The 20,697-nt window shown below is 37.1% G+C and overlaps 1 protein-coding gene across 3 annotated transcripts in view; it reads left to right on the top strand.

The window, feature by feature from the left end:
* The window catches only part of cul1 (cullin 1), a 57,007-nt gene that overhangs the window by 21,939 nt on the left and 14,371 nt on the right, over positions 1-20,697 (top strand). For 2 of the 3 annotated variants that reach the window (XM_012964854.3, XM_012964856.3), the window contains exons 2-14: positions 5,458-5,762; positions 11,795-11,969; positions 12,545-12,712; positions 12,852-12,902; positions 13,459-13,549; positions 14,295-14,458; positions 15,046-15,208; positions 15,915-16,045; positions 16,403-16,510; positions 16,596-16,702; positions 17,915-17,963; positions 18,419-18,550; positions 19,879-19,996. In XM_012964854.3, the coding sequence (XP_012820308.1) occupies positions 5,623-5,762; positions 11,795-11,969; positions 12,545-12,712; positions 12,852-12,902; positions 13,459-13,549; positions 14,295-14,458; positions 15,046-15,208; positions 15,915-16,045; positions 16,403-16,510; positions 16,596-16,702; positions 17,915-17,963; positions 18,419-18,550; positions 19,879-19,996 (1,597 nt within the window). In that variant the 5' untranslated portion in view covers positions 5,458-5,622. 3 annotated transcript variants of the gene reach the window in all.

Genomic DNA, 20,697 nt, shown 5'->3' with positions numbered 1-20,697 from the left:
GATTAAAAAGTGTGAAAAACACAGGGGATTACATGTTTAAACAATACAGGGGGATTACAGCCTGAATCTGAGGTGAGAACCATGCAGGGGGCCAGTTAATCACAGTACTGATACCATTTAAAGCTTACACAAGAGTAAGCCATCAAAGCAGCCAGACAGGTGGGGGGCCACACAGAGGGGGGCCGCGGGCCGCCAGTTGGACAGCACTGCTTTAAGTTATACAAATAGGTGGTGAATTTGCAAAGGCTCAAATTTAAAATTTTGGGGAAAGGGTCTGGGGTAGGAAAGTTGCTGAGGAATTTTATTGGCAATAGATTAGTCACAATAGAGCAAGCTAGAATGCTATATTTATTCTGCAGAATGCTTTACCATACCTGAGTAAACAGCTATAGAAGCTCTCTTTGTTTATTTAAGTTAGCAGCTGCCATTTTACCTTGGTCTGACTTCACTTCCTGCCAGCAGCTCTGTGCTCCGATTACAGCAGAGGGGGGGAGGAGTAAACTAAGCAGGCTTGTGCTGTGCCCTGAAGGATTTTTCTGACTGAAGGAAGTCTGACACAAAAGATCATGTATACAGAATAGAAGGAATGAAATGTGGTGTTTTTTTCACTGAGAACTGAGCAGGAGTCCTGTAAGTGTTTATGGCTTTATTTACATAGACCTTTCTGGTAAAGCTTACTTAGTTTTTAACTTTCCTTCTCTTTTATGTAGTGTGTTAAGGTTCCACAGACTGCATATTTTCCTCACTTCATATTTTGTCTTGTTTGGCACTAACTTTGCTCCTTTTTCCTCATTAGCAAATCAATTTTTCATATATTAATTTAATTGGGCAACCGTCATAGTGGTATGAGTCAATAATAATATGGACGTTATGGAATCACAGAGAGCTAAACTTGCGCAAAGTAGCATGCCATGTATTTTATTACAGTTAGTCTATCCAAACTGAATAGTTTATGAACTTAAGCCATTTTTAATGGTTTTGGTCCCACATGTGCCCAAGGTTCTCTAGATTCCTTTGTATGAACTGTTTGACCCCTGAGCAATTTTTATTTGTATTATATGTATGTATAACTTTGTGTTATAAATAAATGTTAATAATAATTTGTATGGGGCTTCATATCTGTGCAGAGTTATATAATCTTACATTGTACAAAAGTACACACAGAGATTTAGTGTTATGTGGTACACAGAAGGGAGAAGGTCCCTGTCCCATAGAGTTTATATTATCAGTGGGTGGGAAACATACAGGCACAAATTGGAGGGTAAAAGCAAGGTTTGGGGTCTGGCTCTTAAGTGCAGGACTAGACAAAAGACTTAAATCATTCTTTAAGAGGTAGAATCGTTTTTGCTTAAATAGATTGAAAGATTGTTCCTTATGGAGGTATTCAGGGATGGAATTCCAGAGCTGAAGAGCAGCAAGGTAGACAAAAGAAGATGATTTAAAACAAGATATGGCAGTGGGTGTTGATGGTGTAAAAAGATGGTAGCACTGAGAGGAGTGGAAAAGACAGCAAGAAACATACAGTGAGACAAGTGAAGGAATGTAGTGAGGAGCAGAAGAATAAAGGGCTTTGAAAGTTACCAAAAGTATTTTTTACACTATCCTTTGAAGATATTACTTGGGGCTGAATAGGTTCCCTCTTAGGAGAAAACAGGAGGATACTAGCAGAAACATTTAAGATTCATTGCAGGGAAGGAAGGTGTGGGAGTCTGGGAGACCAGTAAGTAGGAGATTGCAGTAATCCTATAAGGCAGGGATCCCCAACCTTTTATACTAGTCAGCCACATTTAAATAGAAAAAGTGTTGGGGAGCAACACAACCCTGGGGGTAGCAATAAGATGTGTACTGGCAGTCAAAATGAGTCTCTGGCATTATACTTGGTTTTTATGCCTCCAAAACTAGTCTCCTTTCCAGAAATTAAAAAATAAGCACCTGCATCGAGGCCACTGGGAGCAACATTCAAAGGGTTGGGGAGCAACATGTTGCTCACGAGCCACAGGTTGGGGAACACTGCTATAAGGTATGAGATAAGGGAGTGGATTAGTGTTTTAGTAGTTACTTGTGAAAGAAAGGGGCGTATCTTTGCAATATTGGGGAGAAAAAAGCGCTAGTTTTGGCAGTGGCATTAATTTTATAAGAGGAGAGGAACTGGTCAAAGATAACCCAGACATTGTGCTGAATTAACAGGATTAATAGTCATGCCATCAATAGTTTTTGTGAAAGTAGGAGAAGGGCTAGCTTTGGAAAGGGAAGACCGGTTTTAGCTAGGCTGAGTTTCTGAAAGATAAGAAATAGTATATTTTCTTTTCAAAAGAAAGACCTGTGCAAACTTCAAATAAACACATACATAATGCAGTTGGTAACGTCTAATGTGCAGTCTGAGCTGCACTCAAGCCTACCTTCAATGCATATATAAATTGACTAAGAATAAGGCTGTCAGAAAACAGACAGGAGCAGTGGGTAAAGATCTATATGTTATTAAAAGGACCAGTAACACCCAAACACAGTTTTTATATTACTTTTAATGTAATGTTACCCTGTACAGTAGTGATGTGCGGGTTTAGAAAAACTCGACCCGCACCCAATCCAAGCCCTACTCGACCCAGCTTATCCCCTCTATTTATAGACCCCCACTGACCTTCAATGACATCACAAAAGGGGTGGGTGTTGGGCGCGAGCCTATAAATCCACAAGCCGGAAGAGGCAGTGGCAGTGTTAGGTTTCGTCCAGGGAGGGTGAGCAGAAGAGCTCAACCTGAACCCACCCAAAAGTGATGTGCCAAGGTCGGGCTGAACCTGTGAGTATCTGCCTGGCCCGCACATCATTACTGCACAAGTAATAATTGTGTGTTTGCTTCATTAGCACAACTATAGCTTATAAAAATAAGCTGTTGTGTATGCATAGTGCTGCCAAATAAGCAAAAAGGCACACACTTTCAAAAGCAGATGAGATCATATGTATAGAACAAAATGGGTTTAGTTCTTAGGCTACTGCCATACATGGGCACTTCTTGGCCTGTGGATAAACACAGGCCGAGAATCCTCCCATATGCTCCTAAAGGTTTCTAGACAGCCATGAAGGGCATTTGACCTGTATTTGTTTTACTGTGTAAGGCTACTGCCACATGTGGGTGATTCGCAGCCTGCAGGTAAACGCAGGCCTAGAAACCACACCTACGCTATTAAAAGCTTCTTGATGTGCCTCAACCGGAACCATTGTGTTGGCACAGGTGCAGGCACATGAATAGGATTTCAATGGTTGAGCATACAGTTTTGCACCAAAATCCCTTCCATGGGGACATATACACATTTTAAATGTAAAAAATAAATTTTACTTTGTTACTGGCCAGTTAAGTGGAAATGTGACCTTATATTACATTATGCTACATAAAATTATAAGGGAAAGAACATAGCAGTTATTTTAGGAATATGTCTTCTTTGACATGACCTATGAAGTCTAATTGGGTAATATGAATCAGTGACCTAATAATAATTAAAGGGGTGGTTATGTTATAGAATAGCCAATTCTAAGCAACTTTTCAATTGGTCTTCATTGTTTATTTTCTTCTAACTCTTTATAGCTTTCAAATGGGGGTCACTGACTCCAGCAGCCTGAAAACTGTTGCTCTATGAGGCTACAATTTTACTGTTATTACGACTTTTTATAACTTATTTTTTTTTTATTCAGGTCCTCTCCTACTTATGTTTTTACATTCAAACCATTCCCTGGTTGCTAAGGTAATTTGGACCATAGCAACCAGATAGCGGCTGAAACCTCAATCTGAAGAGATGCAAAACAAATTTAAATAATTTAAAAAATTGCAAATAATTAAAAATAAACACCAATTGCAAGTTGTCTTATATTACTCTTTGCATCATATTAAGAGTTAACTTAAAGGTGAACAACCCCTATAAATGTATTTTTCACTTTAACTACAGTCTCTCTTCTCTCATGAGCACATACCTAAAAATAAATTATATACCCCGTCCACCTTTCATATCCCCATTAAAGCTTGTACTGTTCCACTCTGCAAAATGTTACTGTACTACCTTTTAAATTCTTTATAAGGTCACATTTCCACTTAACTGACCATTAACAAAGTGTTTAAAAGGTAGTACAGTAACATTTTGCAGAGCGGAACTTACAAGCTTTAATAGGGATATGAAAGGTGGATGGGGTGTATAATTTATTTTTAGGTATGTGCTCAAAGTGAGAGAGAAGAGACTGTTGTTAACAAAGTGAATAATACATTTAAGTATTATTAGGTCATTGGTTCATATTACCCATTGTGACTTCAACCGTCATGTCAAAAGAGACACCTTTTCTTGTATTAACTGCTATGTTCTTTCCCTTATAGTTTTATGTAGCATAATCCTCCGTAGGAAGTAATCACATTATCTCATTTCCTCAGTGAATGGCCTCAGTCCTTTGTAATGTTCCTAACTGTTCCAGATCCCAAACTATTTATGGAGGAACCAATTATACTGATTCAACTGCATCAGTTAAGGTTGTGTGTGTGGTATATGGATTTTTTTAGTTTGATTATCCCATATACATGGTGAATCTGATCAGCAGTTGGCCAGTTTTCCCTTGTAGTTGATAAAGCTTTGGGTGAAGTTACCTGATCCATGTCATTCAGTATGTATGCTGAGCTCTTAATTTCTTTTCTTTTAAACTTAAGTTTAAAAAAACAATAATACCAAAATATGAACCTGTATAACAGTAATTGCACTGTTGCCCTGCACTGGTACAACTGATGAAACACTACTATAGTTTAGAAATTCAAATATGCTGTGTAGCCATGGTTGCAGCCATTTAAGGGCAGTGATACACGGGGAGATTAGTCGCTGCACAACAAATCTTTGTTGTCGCGGACGACTAATCTCCCTGCAATGCCATCCCACCGGCTAGAATATAAATTGCTGGTGGGATGGCATACGCGGCGCCGTGATTTGCTGAAGCCGCCCGATGTTTCCTCTCAAGGCAACTTTCATACTCTGCGCGACAAATACGATTTTGTCGCACAAATTGTCACGCTTTTTGTCGCAAAGTGCGAAAAAGTCGCAAAAATATGCACAGTACGAAAACTTTATTTTTGTATTCGGAAGCAATCGTACTTTGATAAATGGGCCCCTATGATTCTTCTTGGACTGGCATAATTTTAAATTGATCACGTGCAGGCGTACCGTGTTACACACACAATATCATTGTGGGGAAAATCTACAAGGAATGCACAAGTCTTGTCCTTTGCATACTGGGCATGCACTACAGGGAAGAAGGTGTCTATCCAAAAACAAGAAAGGGTAGTGATATAAACCAAGTCTGAAGAATAAAGGGGAAGAATGAAGCACTTCACTACTAAGGATAATGATAAATACACATTTAAATGTTCCTTTATTAACATGTTATAATTATATGTACAACACTTTTAATGCATAGTTATATTTTCACTTTTAGGCATTTTAACTGATAGGATCTACATCACCCAACAGGATCAATTCACAAGCGATTTGGAATGCTCCAGCATTTTATCATCTTATGGAGGTTTAAGTAAGTCATTAAAGGAAGTTGTGGCACTGAAAGACATTTTATTGGGGGGAAATCCATAAAGAGAGGACAAAAATGTCTTCAAACAGAAGTCAGAATCCACATGGACTGAAACAGATTGGCTTGGACCAAATATGGGATGACCTGCGGGCCGGGATCCAACAAGTTTATACAAGACAGAGCATGGCAAAGTCCAGATATATGGAACTCTATACGTATCCTTATTGTAACTCCCATTACTTTCGTCTTACCTTCTGCAAAAGGCATAATTGATTGGTAAGGTACTGCTCAATGTAAATTTTTTCGCCAGATAAAAAGCCTTGGCCATCTTTTTGTCTTTTTCTGGCATCATCTTGATGACTAATTATTTAAAACTGTATTATTTTATGGTGATTGACATAAATATGTTTTTTAATTACTTAGTTTGGAAACATTTTAGGTGTAACTTTGTAAGGCTGAGTGTTGATTTTTTTATTCATTTTAGAAAACATCTGAATTCAAAGCCTGTCTACTGATTGTACTATGGATTTTGTTTAGAGTGCAGTTCACTCTAAACAAAATCCATAGTACAATCAGTAGACAGGCTTTGTGCGTTATGTTTTTTGTGTTTTTATGTGCTTGCTTTTAAACAGCCCTGTTTCCAAAAAACATGGGACACTAAAAATAAAATAAAAACAGAAGTGAAAGATCTGTAAATCATTTAAACCCTATATAAGCAAAATAGTACAAAGATGACATATTAAATGTAGAAAAAGAGAAATTATGCTGTTTTCAGAAAAAAAACCTTTCATAAATTTTAGGATCAGGGCACCAAAAGCCTCTCTGCGGCCGGGTCTCAAAGGGGAGGTATACACCACTCTGAGAATCACTGCAGAGCAGGCTTTGACTGGGATTCTAAATAGGCATTTTAAGTACACAAAGTCGCAAACAGCCTCCCCCCCCCACTAGCCCAATAAATAGTTATTGTCTATGGCATCTTTGAGCAGCCCCCCCGGGAATTTGGCAGAATCCACAGATTGCCAGTCCAGGTCTGCTGCACAGGCAAATATAGAAATAATTTAACGTTAAACTGCAAAACATTTGGTGATCATATCATCTATAGTACATAAGATCTCTGTATACATGAGACAAGGCCAAAAGCCAGTGTTAGATGGTTTTGACCTTCTGCCCTTCATATGGCACTGCATTAACAACAGACACGTTGCTGTAGTGGAAATTACTGCGTGGGTTTAGGAATACTTTGGGAACTGTTGTCTGACCAGAGTTTGTCACCCACAAATTTATAACTCTACCACACAAAGAAACATATACATACAACTTATTTAAGATGGACTGTCCTCGCATCCTCCGGGCTAAAGAGGGGAAGGACCATCCAACTGGTTATCAGCACACCGTTCCAAAGCCAGAATCCATTATGGCATAAGGGTGCATTAGTCTATATGGCATGCGTAGCTTGCACCTCTGGGAGGGCACCAGTAATGTTAAATGATAAACCGGTATGGCATCTGTCATAGCTTTGAATTATGGGAAGACCATCTCCTACTGACTCCATTTTAAGCAAACAAACATTTTTGAAAAGATTTCCTTTTTCTCTATAACAATATAACAGTACCTTGTACTTGACCCTAACTAAGATATGATCGATGCTTATTTGAGTGAAAATGATCCTATTTGGCTTATTTTTTTGGCTTTGAATTTTATTTTAGTAGACTTGGCAATCCAGGTTACTGAAAGACCTGGAAAAACCCAGGTCCCAAGCATTCTGGATTACAAGTCCCATAACTGCGCAATGTATACAGGTTTTGGAGCAATATATGCTGCCAAACAGCACTGTTTAAGCTACAGCAGTTGGTCTCTTCGATTCCCAAATGTTCACAGGGTGTTCCAACTTTTTAGGAATGTGTTGTGGCACCAAAGTTAAAAGGAGCATGTTTTTCAACATTTGATATATTGTGTTAAAACTATTTGCAATTAAGCATAGGGTTTAAATTATATACAGATCATTGCATTTTGGTTTTATTAATATTTTACACAATGTCTCAACTTTTTGGAAATAGAGTTGTAAAGGTTGGAATTGATTTAGAAAAAATTGAGTGTTCTTTGTAATGGGTTTGCTGTACTTTATGTGACAAACAGAGCCTCAATTACAGAAACAGAACACGGGTAAACATATCGACCCATCTTTTTCCCGTAAACTTTTTGAACAGTCTTTTTACCTGTATTTCTGTTTATGTATATTCTTTGGCTGACTTAGCCCTTTGAGTATTCTAACAAGGTTTACATAAGAATTTCAATATACACGCTTGCAAAGAGAATTTCTTCCACAAATGTAACATTCTTAGAATAGTAAACAATTAATTTTATTCTTTATTCCTAACAAAGAGAATAAATCAAAACAGTAAAAAAAATGTTGCTGGTCGGACTGACAGTCGAAAAGTTACTTTAGTTCATAAAATATTGCTCACAAAATTGTACTAACAATATCTTTAATATAGTTAAAAATATAAAATCATATGCATCCAAGCATTTCTAGTAGGTATTCCTACTAGTACTTCGTGCAGTGGGAAGATGGTTTAATATTGGTGTTTGCTGGACTTTTTTGGTTCAAGCCCCAGCACTGATAATAAACCTTTGTACATGCCCCCCACCCCCTTAGCTTGTAACAGGGGGGGAACCAGTAGAGGTAAACATCAGCCATTTAGCCATAGTTACATTAACATCTATAACCGCAGTTCTATAACCGCTCAGTGTTGCTCAAATAGGCCTAGCTAGGCTTTACCGGGTATATAGAAAAGCAAGTCATTATCACCAAATCTCTCAATTCAGTGTAAAAATGAAACCGGGTAAAATAGACTGTAATAGGATAGATTGTTCAAAATAAAAAATATTTGCATTGTAGTTAGGCAAAAATGTAATCTAAAAAGGCTGAAGTGGGTCGATGTCTAACATAATAGCCAGAACACTTCTTCCTGCTTTAAGCTAAAGTCAGTGACTTTAGGGGCGGTCACTGATTGGTTATTGACTACTAACAGCTTAGAGAGCTGTAAAGGTGAAAGTAATGTTCTGGCTATTATGTTGGACATCTGCCCGCTCTAGCCTTTGTAGATTACATTTTTGGCTAACTAACTACATTGAAAACATGAAAACATTTGGGCAGTCCTTTTACCCAGTTTCAATTGTACACTGAACAATTCCTTTAAGGAATATAAAAACCCTTAAAGAATTGAATGCAAAATTGCTCAGGCTGCTCTAAGAATGTTTTTTGTTTGTTTGTTACACTGCTTATTAACTTCTAATACAGGTATAGGACCTGTTATCCAAAATTCTCAGGGCCTGGGGTTTTCTGGATAAGGGGTCTTTTTGACATTTGGCGCTCCATACCTTAAGTTTACTGAAAAATAATTGAATCAAATCCAGTAGGCTTGTTTTGCCTCCAATAAGGAATAATTATATCTAAGTTGGGATCAAGGTCTTGTTTTATTATTACAGAGAAAAATAATATACAAAAAATAGACTCAACTCGAAGCAAATGATTCTATGGGAGATGGACTTCCTGGATATTGGATCCTATACCTGTATTAAGAATTTTGTAACAGTTCCACCTGCTGGTCAGTTCTGATGTTGCTCTGCTCAGGAAAGAGATCAGAAACCATGTCCTCCTTGTGGGTAGCAACATCAGAACAGTTCTGTGTTTTCTTTCCTGTAACATATTCTCTTCAATTATACAGTCATAAGAACTGACCAGCGAGGTTGTTACAAATTCATTATATTTGCAATTTATAAACAGCATAATAGCTTAGAAACAAAATAAAAAAAACAATACATTAAATGTAAATTACAAGAGTGCTTAGAGCCCTGGGCAATTTTAAATTCATTATTTTTTTGTGACTGCTCTAGTCCCTACCCCACCCCCCTTTCCAAAAGGGCTAGCCTCACATTAGGCAATCTCTGATTTAGATGAAAACATTGGATGGTATCAAACTTAGGTATCCGGTGACATTTAATATGTAGTAAATTTAAGTTTCTTAAAACAAAGACGTGGAAAATAAACAGTATTATAGTCTGCTCAAATTCCATCCAAAGATTGTGTTTAGAGACATCTTTGAAAAGAAGCATTTACAAAATATACCTCCCATTCCATATCCGGCACACTGATGCCAGCCCCACACGTGCATCACTCCTGTGTACATCTCTTTATTTGTACACGTACACGTATGGGACCTGTTATCCAGAATACTAGGGACCTGGAGTTTTCCGGATAAGGGATCTTTCCATAATTTGGATCTCCATACCATAAGTCTGCTAAAAATCATTTAAATATTGAATAAACCCCATAGGATTGTTTTGCATCCAATAAGGAAGGAGAAAAAGGAAATCATTTTTAAAAATTTGAATTATTTGCTTATAATGGAATCTATGAGAGATGGTCTTTCCGTAATGTGGAACTTTCTGGATAACGGGTTTCCAAATACAGGATCCTATACCTGTACTAAAATGCCTTAGAAAAATACATTTCAGTTTAGGAATGGACAAAGCTCTAAATACATTTTCAAGGTCCCGTATTAGGGATAGGAAGCAGTAAGGACTCAGAAATGCAGTTTTTGGAAGACATAATATGTAAGGTGATTGTTTATGAGCAGGTACTTTGTTTTTGTTGTTTATTTTTATCTGGTAAGAACCATGGGCAAAGGTTTAGGTGATATGCTTTCTCATTGCTTGAATTTATCAAGCTCTAATTGTTAGCCTTTGGTATTTAACAATCTTGTGAGGGGGTGTTGGGTGGTATTGGACAAAGTATTTCATTTAAGAATCCCTAAAGCAGTGCACAGGCAATGTACTTAAAAACAAGCTGTAAATCTTTTAATCTGGCTGCCATCCATGTATTATTCATAGTAGATGTTAAATATTTCTACCCTGAGCAGCTGTGCAGACATAAATATCCCAGTTTGAATGATGATACTGGATTTGCACTACAGAATAAGTTTTAAGTAAGATGTGAGCAGATTTGGAAAGTGTCCCCTGCATATTGTCATTTATACTGGAAGTTGTCTGCTGGGGCTCTTTTTTCTTGTAAATAGCTTTCCTGTTGTGTAAAGATTGGGAGACATTTCTGACATTTCTTTTTGACACCATATTCTGACCTAAAAGGAACTCTTCATCTTTTTAACTTGTTGGGATTTTTCTCTTTTGAATAGATCAAAATTGTGGTTTCCTTTAAAATGTTATGTAGGAGAATTTCCTTGGGGCATGGTGGGAACACATTGTATTGTCTCATAATTGAAATGTAAATTTTGCATAGCTGGATGTGTTTTACACATCTTAAATTCCCTGAATTTTGTAGCGCAAAAGTATGTTAACTCACTTATTCACCAGAAGTCTTAATACTTGCCTGCCATGTTAACTGGGTTAAAAGGGAGTGGAGAGAGAGAAATGCAGGACTATTTAATTTAAGGACTCTGTCATAACCTATTAAAAAAAATTTGTTATTTTTATGTTTTTACTTGCATTGCAATATATAAATAGCCATAGAAAGAGCAGATAAATCTACCCACATCAATCTAACGCCTAGAAACCCTGCATTAGGGCTCCATTAAGGGCCCATGTTTTTGCAAATTGCCGGTAACTGCTTTTTGATGTGCCTGCACCTAGAGCCACTGCATAAGCCTGGGGCAGGCTCACAGAGCAGATTTTGGCAAAATAACTCGTACTATAGCATTTCCTTGCTGAAATCTGCTCTGTGTGTCTGCACCCAGGCCGATGCAGTGGCTCTAGGTGCAGGCACATCAGAAAGCTGTAAAGCTGGCCATACACGCACCGATAATATCGTACGAAACCCCGTTTTGTACGATATTCGGCATGGGTATGGCAAGTCGGCGAGACGACTGATATCGCAGGAGGCTGCTGATATCGGTCGACGCGCCGATCGGCCAGGTTAAAAGATTTTGATCGGGCGCCATAGAAGGCGCCTGATCAAAATCTGCCTTCAGGGCTGAACCGGCAGAAGGAGGTAGAAATCCTATTGTTTCTACCTCCTTATCTGCTGTTTCAGCCCTGAAGGTTAGTGGCGGATTTGACGATCTTTCGTGCGACCGATGGCCACATTAAGGAGCAATGGAGCAGTTTTTTGGCCTGCATTTATGCGCAGGCCAAGAATCTGCCTGATTTGGCACCAGCCTTTTTGGATTTATGAAATGTTTGTAGTTGTCAGGGTTGCACCTTCTGTGTGTTCCTTAATATACTCTTTCAGACATGTTTATAACTACTGCACCAGTGTACACCAATCTAACCAAGCACGGGGGGCTGGAGTGCCGCCATCAAAATCTAAGAAAGGACAGACTCCTGGAGGTGCCCAGTTTGTTGGTTTGGAGCTCTACAAAAGACTAAAGGAGTTCTTAAAGAATTACTTGACAAATCTCCTAAAGGTAAGTTTTTGTTAAATTGAATCTCTGAGGGAATGCAATATGAACAACATGTTTCTAATACTTCATAAAATAAATGGATTTATGTTTCATATGCTGTATACAGACATAATTGTGCATTCTTCATTTTATCGTATCTGATTTATTTTTATTGTAGGGCCACAGTATATCATTAATACTGTGTAAAAAAAACAAACCAAAAAAACTACCTGCATAACTCATTGGCACTACTACTATAGGGGAGCACAGGTTTAAATCATGCTGCAGAGCAGTGTAGGTAACCTACTACCAGCTGCAGCCTACCAGTTGTCATGAGCTTAATTTTCCTGCAGCAGGATATCTGCTGCCATTTGTATTCCAAGCATATTTTGTGATATTAGGAGTACAGAATGCTATCAAAATACATTGTTTTGGTTCACAGGTCTTTAATATCTTCCATACTAGACAGGTTTAATGCATCCAAACTTGTTGCTAAAGCTGCTTGCAAGATGACTTTTATATTTTTATTTGTAATTATTACTGCATAGAAGGCAACTAAAATTGTTTGGGAATATGGTATATTAATATGTACTCCCCAGGATGGAGAAGATTTGATGGATGAGAGCGTACTGAAGTTTTACACACAGCAATGGGAAGATTACAGGTTTTCAAGTAAAGTGCTGAATGGAATCTGCGCATACCTCAACCGGCACTGGGTTCGCCGTGAGTGTGATGAAGGCCGCAAAGGAATATATGAAATATATTCTGTAAGTTGGATAACATTTGCTTACATTAGTAAACCCATTTCAACAGATTGCTTGATAAGAGAACCTATAACTGACTATTTTTCTTAACAGTGGGTGATTACATCGTTAATAGGTCTTTGTTTGTGTTCCTTTCTCCTAGCTGGCCTTAGTGACATGGAGGGATTGTCTGTTTAAGCCTTTGAATAAGCAGGTAAATATCAATACCTTGTTATACAGTCAAACTTATTGTTATTTGTGACATTTACATGATCGTTATTCTTGTAGCTGTGCTATTATGCAGTTCATCAAAGAGGCACTGTGTAAACTGAACCTTAAATTATGGCATGGTTGAAAATCAAAACAATTTTTCCCTGTGCTTCCCCTCTCCAAATACAACTGGCTTTAATATAAATTTTTTACTGTTTCTCTTACCATTTACCACAGCAAGTTGTAAGTTATGCTGTGTTCAGTAATCATCTGACAATGTATACTGCAGATGTCCCTCCTGTTGGCCCTCACTGTGCTAGCCCTAGTGTTGAGCATTGACAGTGCTTCATGCTCACAGCATACCTGAGGTGCCCATTCTCATCTTCAGTAGTGATCTGTAATTGTTGATGCTGCATTTCCAAGTTGGTAGACGGGATGTTTTTTTTGTTTTCTTCCATTCCGCTCATATTTTTTTAAATCACACCTCCACATACATACATATAACAAAAAGTTGGTAATTGTGAAGTAAATTTGTGACACTATTTGGTCTGTTTCAAAAGGTAACAAATGCTGTGCTGAAACTGATTGAAAAGGAACGAAATGGTGAAACAATAAACACCAGGCTTATAAGTGGAGTGGTGCAATCTTATGGTAAGTTAATTTTAATATGTATCCCTGCATCTGCTAATGCATAACTAATCTTTACAACATCACACTCAGAATTACACAGAGATATGGATACAGTATTAGATGTTAGGCAAGTGCTGTGAGGTTTTTCTTCTGATGATCTGTGTTCTGACTGTTTGATTTGATTGCCATCATCCTTGCATTATATATTATATATATATATATATATATATATATATATATAAATAACACTGAGAGGAGCACTCAAATATAATAAAGTGTCTGCCTGGGTGCAAATAAAATTAATAATAAAAATAGAAAGCTTTATACATAACAGGACTTGTGCAAAAAATCAAAACAACAATTAAATCACTATTTGATTTTCAGTTAAATGAGCCTAAATTAATAACACTTGATTAGTGATTTTTTTGGGAGGAAATTTCTTCGTTAAATCTGTTTAATGTTGTGTGCAGAGCCATATTTATAGGCGCCCGAGAGCCCCATTCGCAGCAGGGGATGGCCTACGGATGCCCCAAGGTTTGGGGGTGTGTGAATTAGGTCCAATGCCTAGGGTGGCACTAGACCTAAATATAGCTGGTTATGTAAATACAACTGTTAATGTGTCTGTGCTAGAAAAGGTTAATGCTTAGTCCACTTTGGTTCACGTAAAATAGATGGGTTCTCGTAATAAAAGGCACCATGCCAGCCAATGTAAAAAAATAAATTGAAAAAAAATCACAAAGCAGTAAAAATATGTTTTTCTTTCAAGTTGAGCTTGGCTTGAATGAAGATGATGCATTTGCCAAAGGCCCAACACTGACTGTTTATAAAGAGTCCTTTGAGTCTCAGTTTTTGGCAGACACAGAACGGTTTTATACAAGAGAGAGCACAGAGTTTTTACAGCAGAACCCTGTCACAGAATATATGAAAAAGGTAGGTCTGCTTTCTTTTGAAAATCTGCTATACTGTTACCAGGGTGAGGTAACCTGGTTCCAAAGAAGCAAGTATTGTTACTAATGCTAGATGTTAGGCAGCCATTTGCCAATGCTTCTGTTACACACACATTATAGGGCTTGATAGCTCTGTCTCTTCAGTGACTGTATAGGAGAAGCACAGCGAATGGTGCAAACATTTTTAGAATTGTAATTCTTTCATATATGGTGAGCAATGATTGCTTCATTCGCATTTTCAAGATTATTCTTTCTCTCTGCATTTCCCTTTATATAATAGTTGGTGTAATAATGTTAATTTTTAGGGGGGGGGGAGGTAAAACTGATAATGCTCCACACACCGCAACACACCACATCAGTTTGTATGAAATACAAACTGAAGTGACAGTTAGTGGCACCTTCTAATTGTGCAAAGTGATACATATTCACAGAAGTAATGCTTAGTGAATAGAATACCTATTCTGTCTAAGAAAAGAAAAGTCTGCATATTAGAAGAGTTTATGCACCCTGCTGTGTAATAACATTGTTCTGTGTGTGCCTAAGGCTTATTATTGCTTTTGTCTTTTTTAGGCAGAAGCTCGGCTTTTGGAGGAGCAGCGCAGAGTACAAGTATACTTACATGAGAGCACACAGGATGAACTAGCACGGAAATGTGAACAAGTCCTAATTGAAAAACATCTAGAGATTTTCCACACTGAATTTCAGAATTTACTAGATGCTGATAAAAATGAAGGTAATTATCTAACACGGGCCACTATGCTCCAAAATGAATACATTTCTACATGGGCCGCGAGCTATTACAAACAATAGCTAATTTCTGTGTAATGCTGGGAGTTGTGTACATGCACAGTTGTTGGCTATTGGGCCAGTAGCTTCTATGAATTTCTTGAATTCCTATTGGTTTATCAAAATAGATTGCCAGCCTGTATACCAATGTTAACCTTCTTACACTGTTAGAGCAAAATTAAGGTGGCCATACACGATACAATTGCGATCCTATGATATTGGTCATAGGAAAGATCGTTTGTCCACTTTACTAAAAAAACAAAAAAAAACTTAAACTTAAAAACAAAATAATTCTTTATCCCTATCTGATGATTCATTATTAACATTACAATGTTCGGGCAACTTCAAAAGCACCATCAAAAATTTCAGTACTGTCCGATCAACGAGACAACCAATATACAAAGTTATTACCGATATCAGTCGCCTTGTCTCCCACCGTGCACGCACCAGTTATCATCCGAAACTTAGTTTTGTGCAATATCTGCATGTATGGCCACCTTTAGGCAGGATATTTCCAGTTTGCCTAAATGTCATCTTTATTGCCTTGCTATAAATAACAAGTTGTTTTACTAGACAAACAAATGCAAATAACACTTCTAGTACTTTTATATTAGTAGCTAGCCGGTGAAGCCTTGTGTACTTTTGTCTTACAGACCTGGGCCGTATGTACAATCTTGTTTCCCGAATCCAGGATGGTCTGGGAGAGCTGAAAAAGCTTTTAGAAACTCATATTCACAATCAGGGACTTGCTGCCATAGAAAAATGTGGAGAAGCTGCACAAAATGTAGGTTATTAATTATGTATTTTCATTTTTGAATTTGCCTGTTCTATTGCATTCTTTACAAACAGCGTTGTTGTAGTCAGTAAACAAAACACTTACATGGTTTTGAGGAATAAATAGATATATCAGAAAATGCATGCTTTGTGCAGTATATGATTCCAATAAAATATTTTTCTAGTTAGTATTTTTTTTAGTATTATGCTGTGTCAGAATTTTTTTAATGAATTGTTCTTTGGTCTAGGCTCCTTTGCATTAAGTTGTAATATCAAATAATACTGTTAATTTAATAAGAAATTCCTTAAAAGAGTACATTAGGAATAAATTCTTGACCATACCTTATGACTTCATACCTTTCTTCAGGATCCTAAAATGTATGTACAGACTGTTTTGGATGTTCACAAGAAATACAATGCCTTAGTCATGTCAGCATTCAACAATGATGCTGGATTTGTGGCTGCACTAGATAAGGTAAGTACTTTTCTATCCAAAACCTTCGTTGTAACAATTTCAGGGCATTTTCTTTTAATACTCTACTTTTTATGGTAAATCGTAGGCTTGTGGTCGGTTTATAAATAACAATGCTGTGACAAAAATGGCTCAGTCTTCTAGCAAGTCACCAGAGTTGCTTGCCCGGTATTGTGACTCTCTCTTGAAGAAGAGGTAAGCAGAATTAGCTTGCTTGTTAGTAGGAGTTTTATGTACTCTCTTAATTGGTTGGAATATCCATTAGTTAATCTCACTGATGCCCTGCCAGTATTAGATGTTCTGCTTTTCAAACAGTGTTGTAGGTTTGCCACTTCTACCATATAAACAACAAGGATCCACTGAAGAGCCAAACTGTATAGTGTAGTTTTATCTCAGTGTGAGATGCATTGTGTTACGTGTTTCGGATCCCATGAGTCCTTTCAAATAGCACCAGTAGAAGTACCCATGAGGTCAGAAACACGTAGTGCTAGACATCTCTAAAGTTAAAGCTATACTATATTGTTTGGCTTTCCGTCTGATGAGGTTTAACAGGACTTTGTTCCACATTTAAAGTAGGTGAGGTTATGCACATTTTTAAGTGAGGTTATAGTAAAAGAATGTTGAGAGCTGCTATATTTATACATGCTTGGTTTATGTTTTAACCCTTCACAACAGCTGAGATTTTATACTGCTTGTTATAATTACCTATAATTAAGTGCTGGATAAGCATGAAATGCATTAGACTATCCATATGGGGTTGTCAGTGATTTAATGGATTAAAATAAACAATATTTTTAAGTAGTAAAACAACTCTTTTGTAGTTTCAAGTAAAATTTTGGTGTTCCTATTGAAACACATCGTGTTGTACAATTAAACTTCAGCAATGAAAACAAGGCACCACCTTGCTTCACATATTTGTTTGTTAATTAAGCCAAGTTCTGAGACAAAGCAATAATCTCTTAGGGTTCACAGCATTTCAGCATAAATCCACGTGTAGTTCCGACCTACACATTCAATTGCATGACTTCAATAGAGGCTACGGAACAGCTATGTAAAAGTTTTAATCAAGTGCACTAAAAGCTATTTAGCCTAGGGCCAATATTATCAGCCATCCAGCAGTCACCTAAATTTTATCTGCTATGTGTGGCTAATCCAAGTGCCCATAAGCATCACTTAAAATCCAGAAATGTAATAAGATGTTTCTGTTGCTCTCACCAGTCTGGTTCCTCCGTTTTTATAGACAGCTTCACTTTAATTTAGCCTACAGAAGAGTAAGTTAGGATCCAGTGTAAATTAATTATAGCCCTAATTACTTTTCCAAGGACAAATCTTCTCCCACTACCGCAATTGAAGGTACTTTATTTTTTTGTGCAATGTTATCTAATAAACACTTCTTTTGATTTTAAGTTCCAAGAATCCAGAAGAAGCAGAGTTGGAGGATACCCTTAACCAAGTGGTAAGCAGAAAATGTAGCTGTCATGGACTTTATTGAATCACTCGTCTTCCTCTCCAGAACGGAAGTCAAAAGAGCAAGACACAATTTTAATGCACTATTTTACTTGCTGATTTATTCCAAACCAATTTCCAACCTTATAGATGCCTGCATTGTTTGACTGAACAGGAAGCAGGGGGTATATAAGGCTGTTGGTAAAGGCTGTTTTGGTCCTTTGTTAGCTATTGACACCTAAGTTTGGGAATAGTGTGGCCAGGCAAAGTAAGTTAGTTAAGATACAAGACACCTTGATTTTTAAGAAGAAAATTTAAATGTAATGAGTAATTCTACATAGATATGCTGTGCTGTCGGTTATAATATATAGATATAGATAAACAAAAAAAAAATTATGAAAAATATATTAACATTTAATTAACGTGTATCCTAAATGCATATCTATTTTGAAATTGTTATTTTAGATGGTGGTCTTTAAATACATAGAAGACAAGGATGTGTTTCAGAAGTTCTATGCAAAAATGCTTGCAAAGCGATTGGTTCATCAAAACAGTGCCAGTGATGATGCTGAAGCAAGTATGATATCAAAACTTAAGGTAAGATTTCCCCACATGTAAGCTCTCACATTAGTTATAGTGAGAGCTTGTTAAGTTGTACAAAGGGAACACAGAGCATGAGGTATACCCTTTAAAAGGTGGTGGGTGCTTTTCATTCCTCTTGTTATGATTGCTTTGTGAAATCATCCATTTTCCTTGTCATAATTTGTAGCAGAATTTTGTGCAGGATCTGTTCTAACTAATGCAGAATCATGGAAAAAAATTTGCATTGAGACACAAACATCATCACATCAAATCACGTGCACACGTGCAATCTCTTTTATGTTTCAAATGTCTTTTCCAGATGTCTTGGGGAGTCTTATTCAGGGGTAAAAATATTAGGTAGCCACACAATTATTGCTTTTCAAATCAATGCTTTGGATGGCAGAACAGGTCCCATGGGGTCCAGCATGTAGCAGCCTATGATTGGCACCAGATAAATGTGCACTGTAATGATGAGCATTTGCTGTGAGGTTGTTCGAGACATATCCAGTGGGTTGGCAAGCGCCATGTTGTTGAAGTAGCTGTGTTATTGAAGGTTATAATCAGGTAGAGTTTGCAATATATTGCAGTTCTTTCACATTCTTGTAGGAAATTATTTTGTTCATTTATCTGGAGTGACTTAAAGGGATCTACAACTTTCCAATATACATTATTTAAACATTTCAGTGGGTTAAAAGTTAGTTATGATTGTCATTTTAATTTAAAGCAGTATTTGTTCATTATTTTCTGCTCTCTGGTTCTGACTCTTAAGGGCTCTGGCACACGGGGGAGATTAGTCGCCCGCGATAAAACTCCCTGTTCGCGGGCGACTAATCTCCCCCGTGTGCCAGAGCCCTTAAACAGAGTATGGGAAGTCTGTTCTCCAGGTCTGATAATCATTGGCATTGCTACACTACATTGTGTCAAGAGTCAGCAATAGACAAGGACAACTACTATTAAATAGCAGTTACAGTAATGAATAACTAAACCACTATGTCTTAATTAATGTATATTAGGAAGTTGCTTTTTACTTATTTTTTTGAGAAAAAAATAATTGGGGGTGATAGGTAGGATACCTTTAACATGATCTAACCATATTGGCTTGCCTTTAAATCTAAAATGCCATAATGCAAGCAAACAAATCCCTTTTATAAAGCTTTTGAGCTGCCTGTGGAAGTCGTCATCTCATATAAACATCATACTTTGTAATTTATAATGCTACTGCAGCAGAATATACAGTCAAGAGGAAGTACATTCTGTTCCCTCCCCAAATATTTATAAAAATACTTTTAACTTGTGTTCCAAATGAGTGTATGACCCTTTTTGTCTGCATTTTTTTTCTGCAGCAAGCCTGTGGGTTTGAGTATACATCAAAGCTTCAGAGAATGTTTCAAGATATAGGTGTGAGCAAAGACCTTAATGAGCAGTTCAAAAAGCACTTGACTAATTCTGAGCCTTTAGACTGTAAGTACTAAGCATCAGTAAATGATATTGCATACTTGTATGGAAAACATTTAAGTTTTATCACTATTTTATAACCACCAGTGATTGTAATAGAATCAAAATGCAACATACCACCTATATATATATATATATATATAATATAATATAGCAATCAATACAGGATTATGCTGCAGACTTGTATTAACAGTTGTGTTCAGTGTCAGAGAGAGAAGAGGGGCACACATTTGTTTCTTACTGTGCCAAATGCAATGTACTTCCATTACATTCTTTGTTTTACTGATTTTAGAGACGCTTCCTAGTGCACATACTTCTGTACTTTTTAACTGTAGCTATTTGAAATCATTGATATCATTAATAATTTTAGTGAGCAACCCAACAAGAACTGTTAGTGAAAATGCTTACATATTGATACCCAAAAATCTCTTTATTTACCAAATTTGCAGTCCTTCCTAGACTCTGTTGGTGATAAATAAGAAGAAAAAAAATTGTGTTGGAAGACTAATTGCATACTATGACTAGTTTAACATTTTCCCAGTTGCTTCTGGCCCTGTTTTAGAGGCTATCACATGCTGTTGCTTTGGACGTGCCAAAACACATTTTAAGGAAAAGTAAGAGTCTTAGGATAGAGTCAGGTATGTCACTCTTGTGCTTTACAGTCCATGAAACATAAGTGTATCTTACAACATGTCTTTCTCTCTGCA

Source organism: Xenopus tropicalis, chromosome 6 (assembly GCF_000004195.4).
Source record: "Xenopus tropicalis strain Nigerian chromosome 6, UCB_Xtro_10.0, whole genome shotgun sequence".
Taxonomy (NCBI): domain Eukaryota; kingdom Metazoa; phylum Chordata; class Amphibia; order Anura; family Pipidae; genus Xenopus; species Xenopus tropicalis.
The sequence above is the reverse complement of the archived record's forward strand: the minus strand, read 5'-3'. Positions and strand labels throughout refer to the sequence as shown.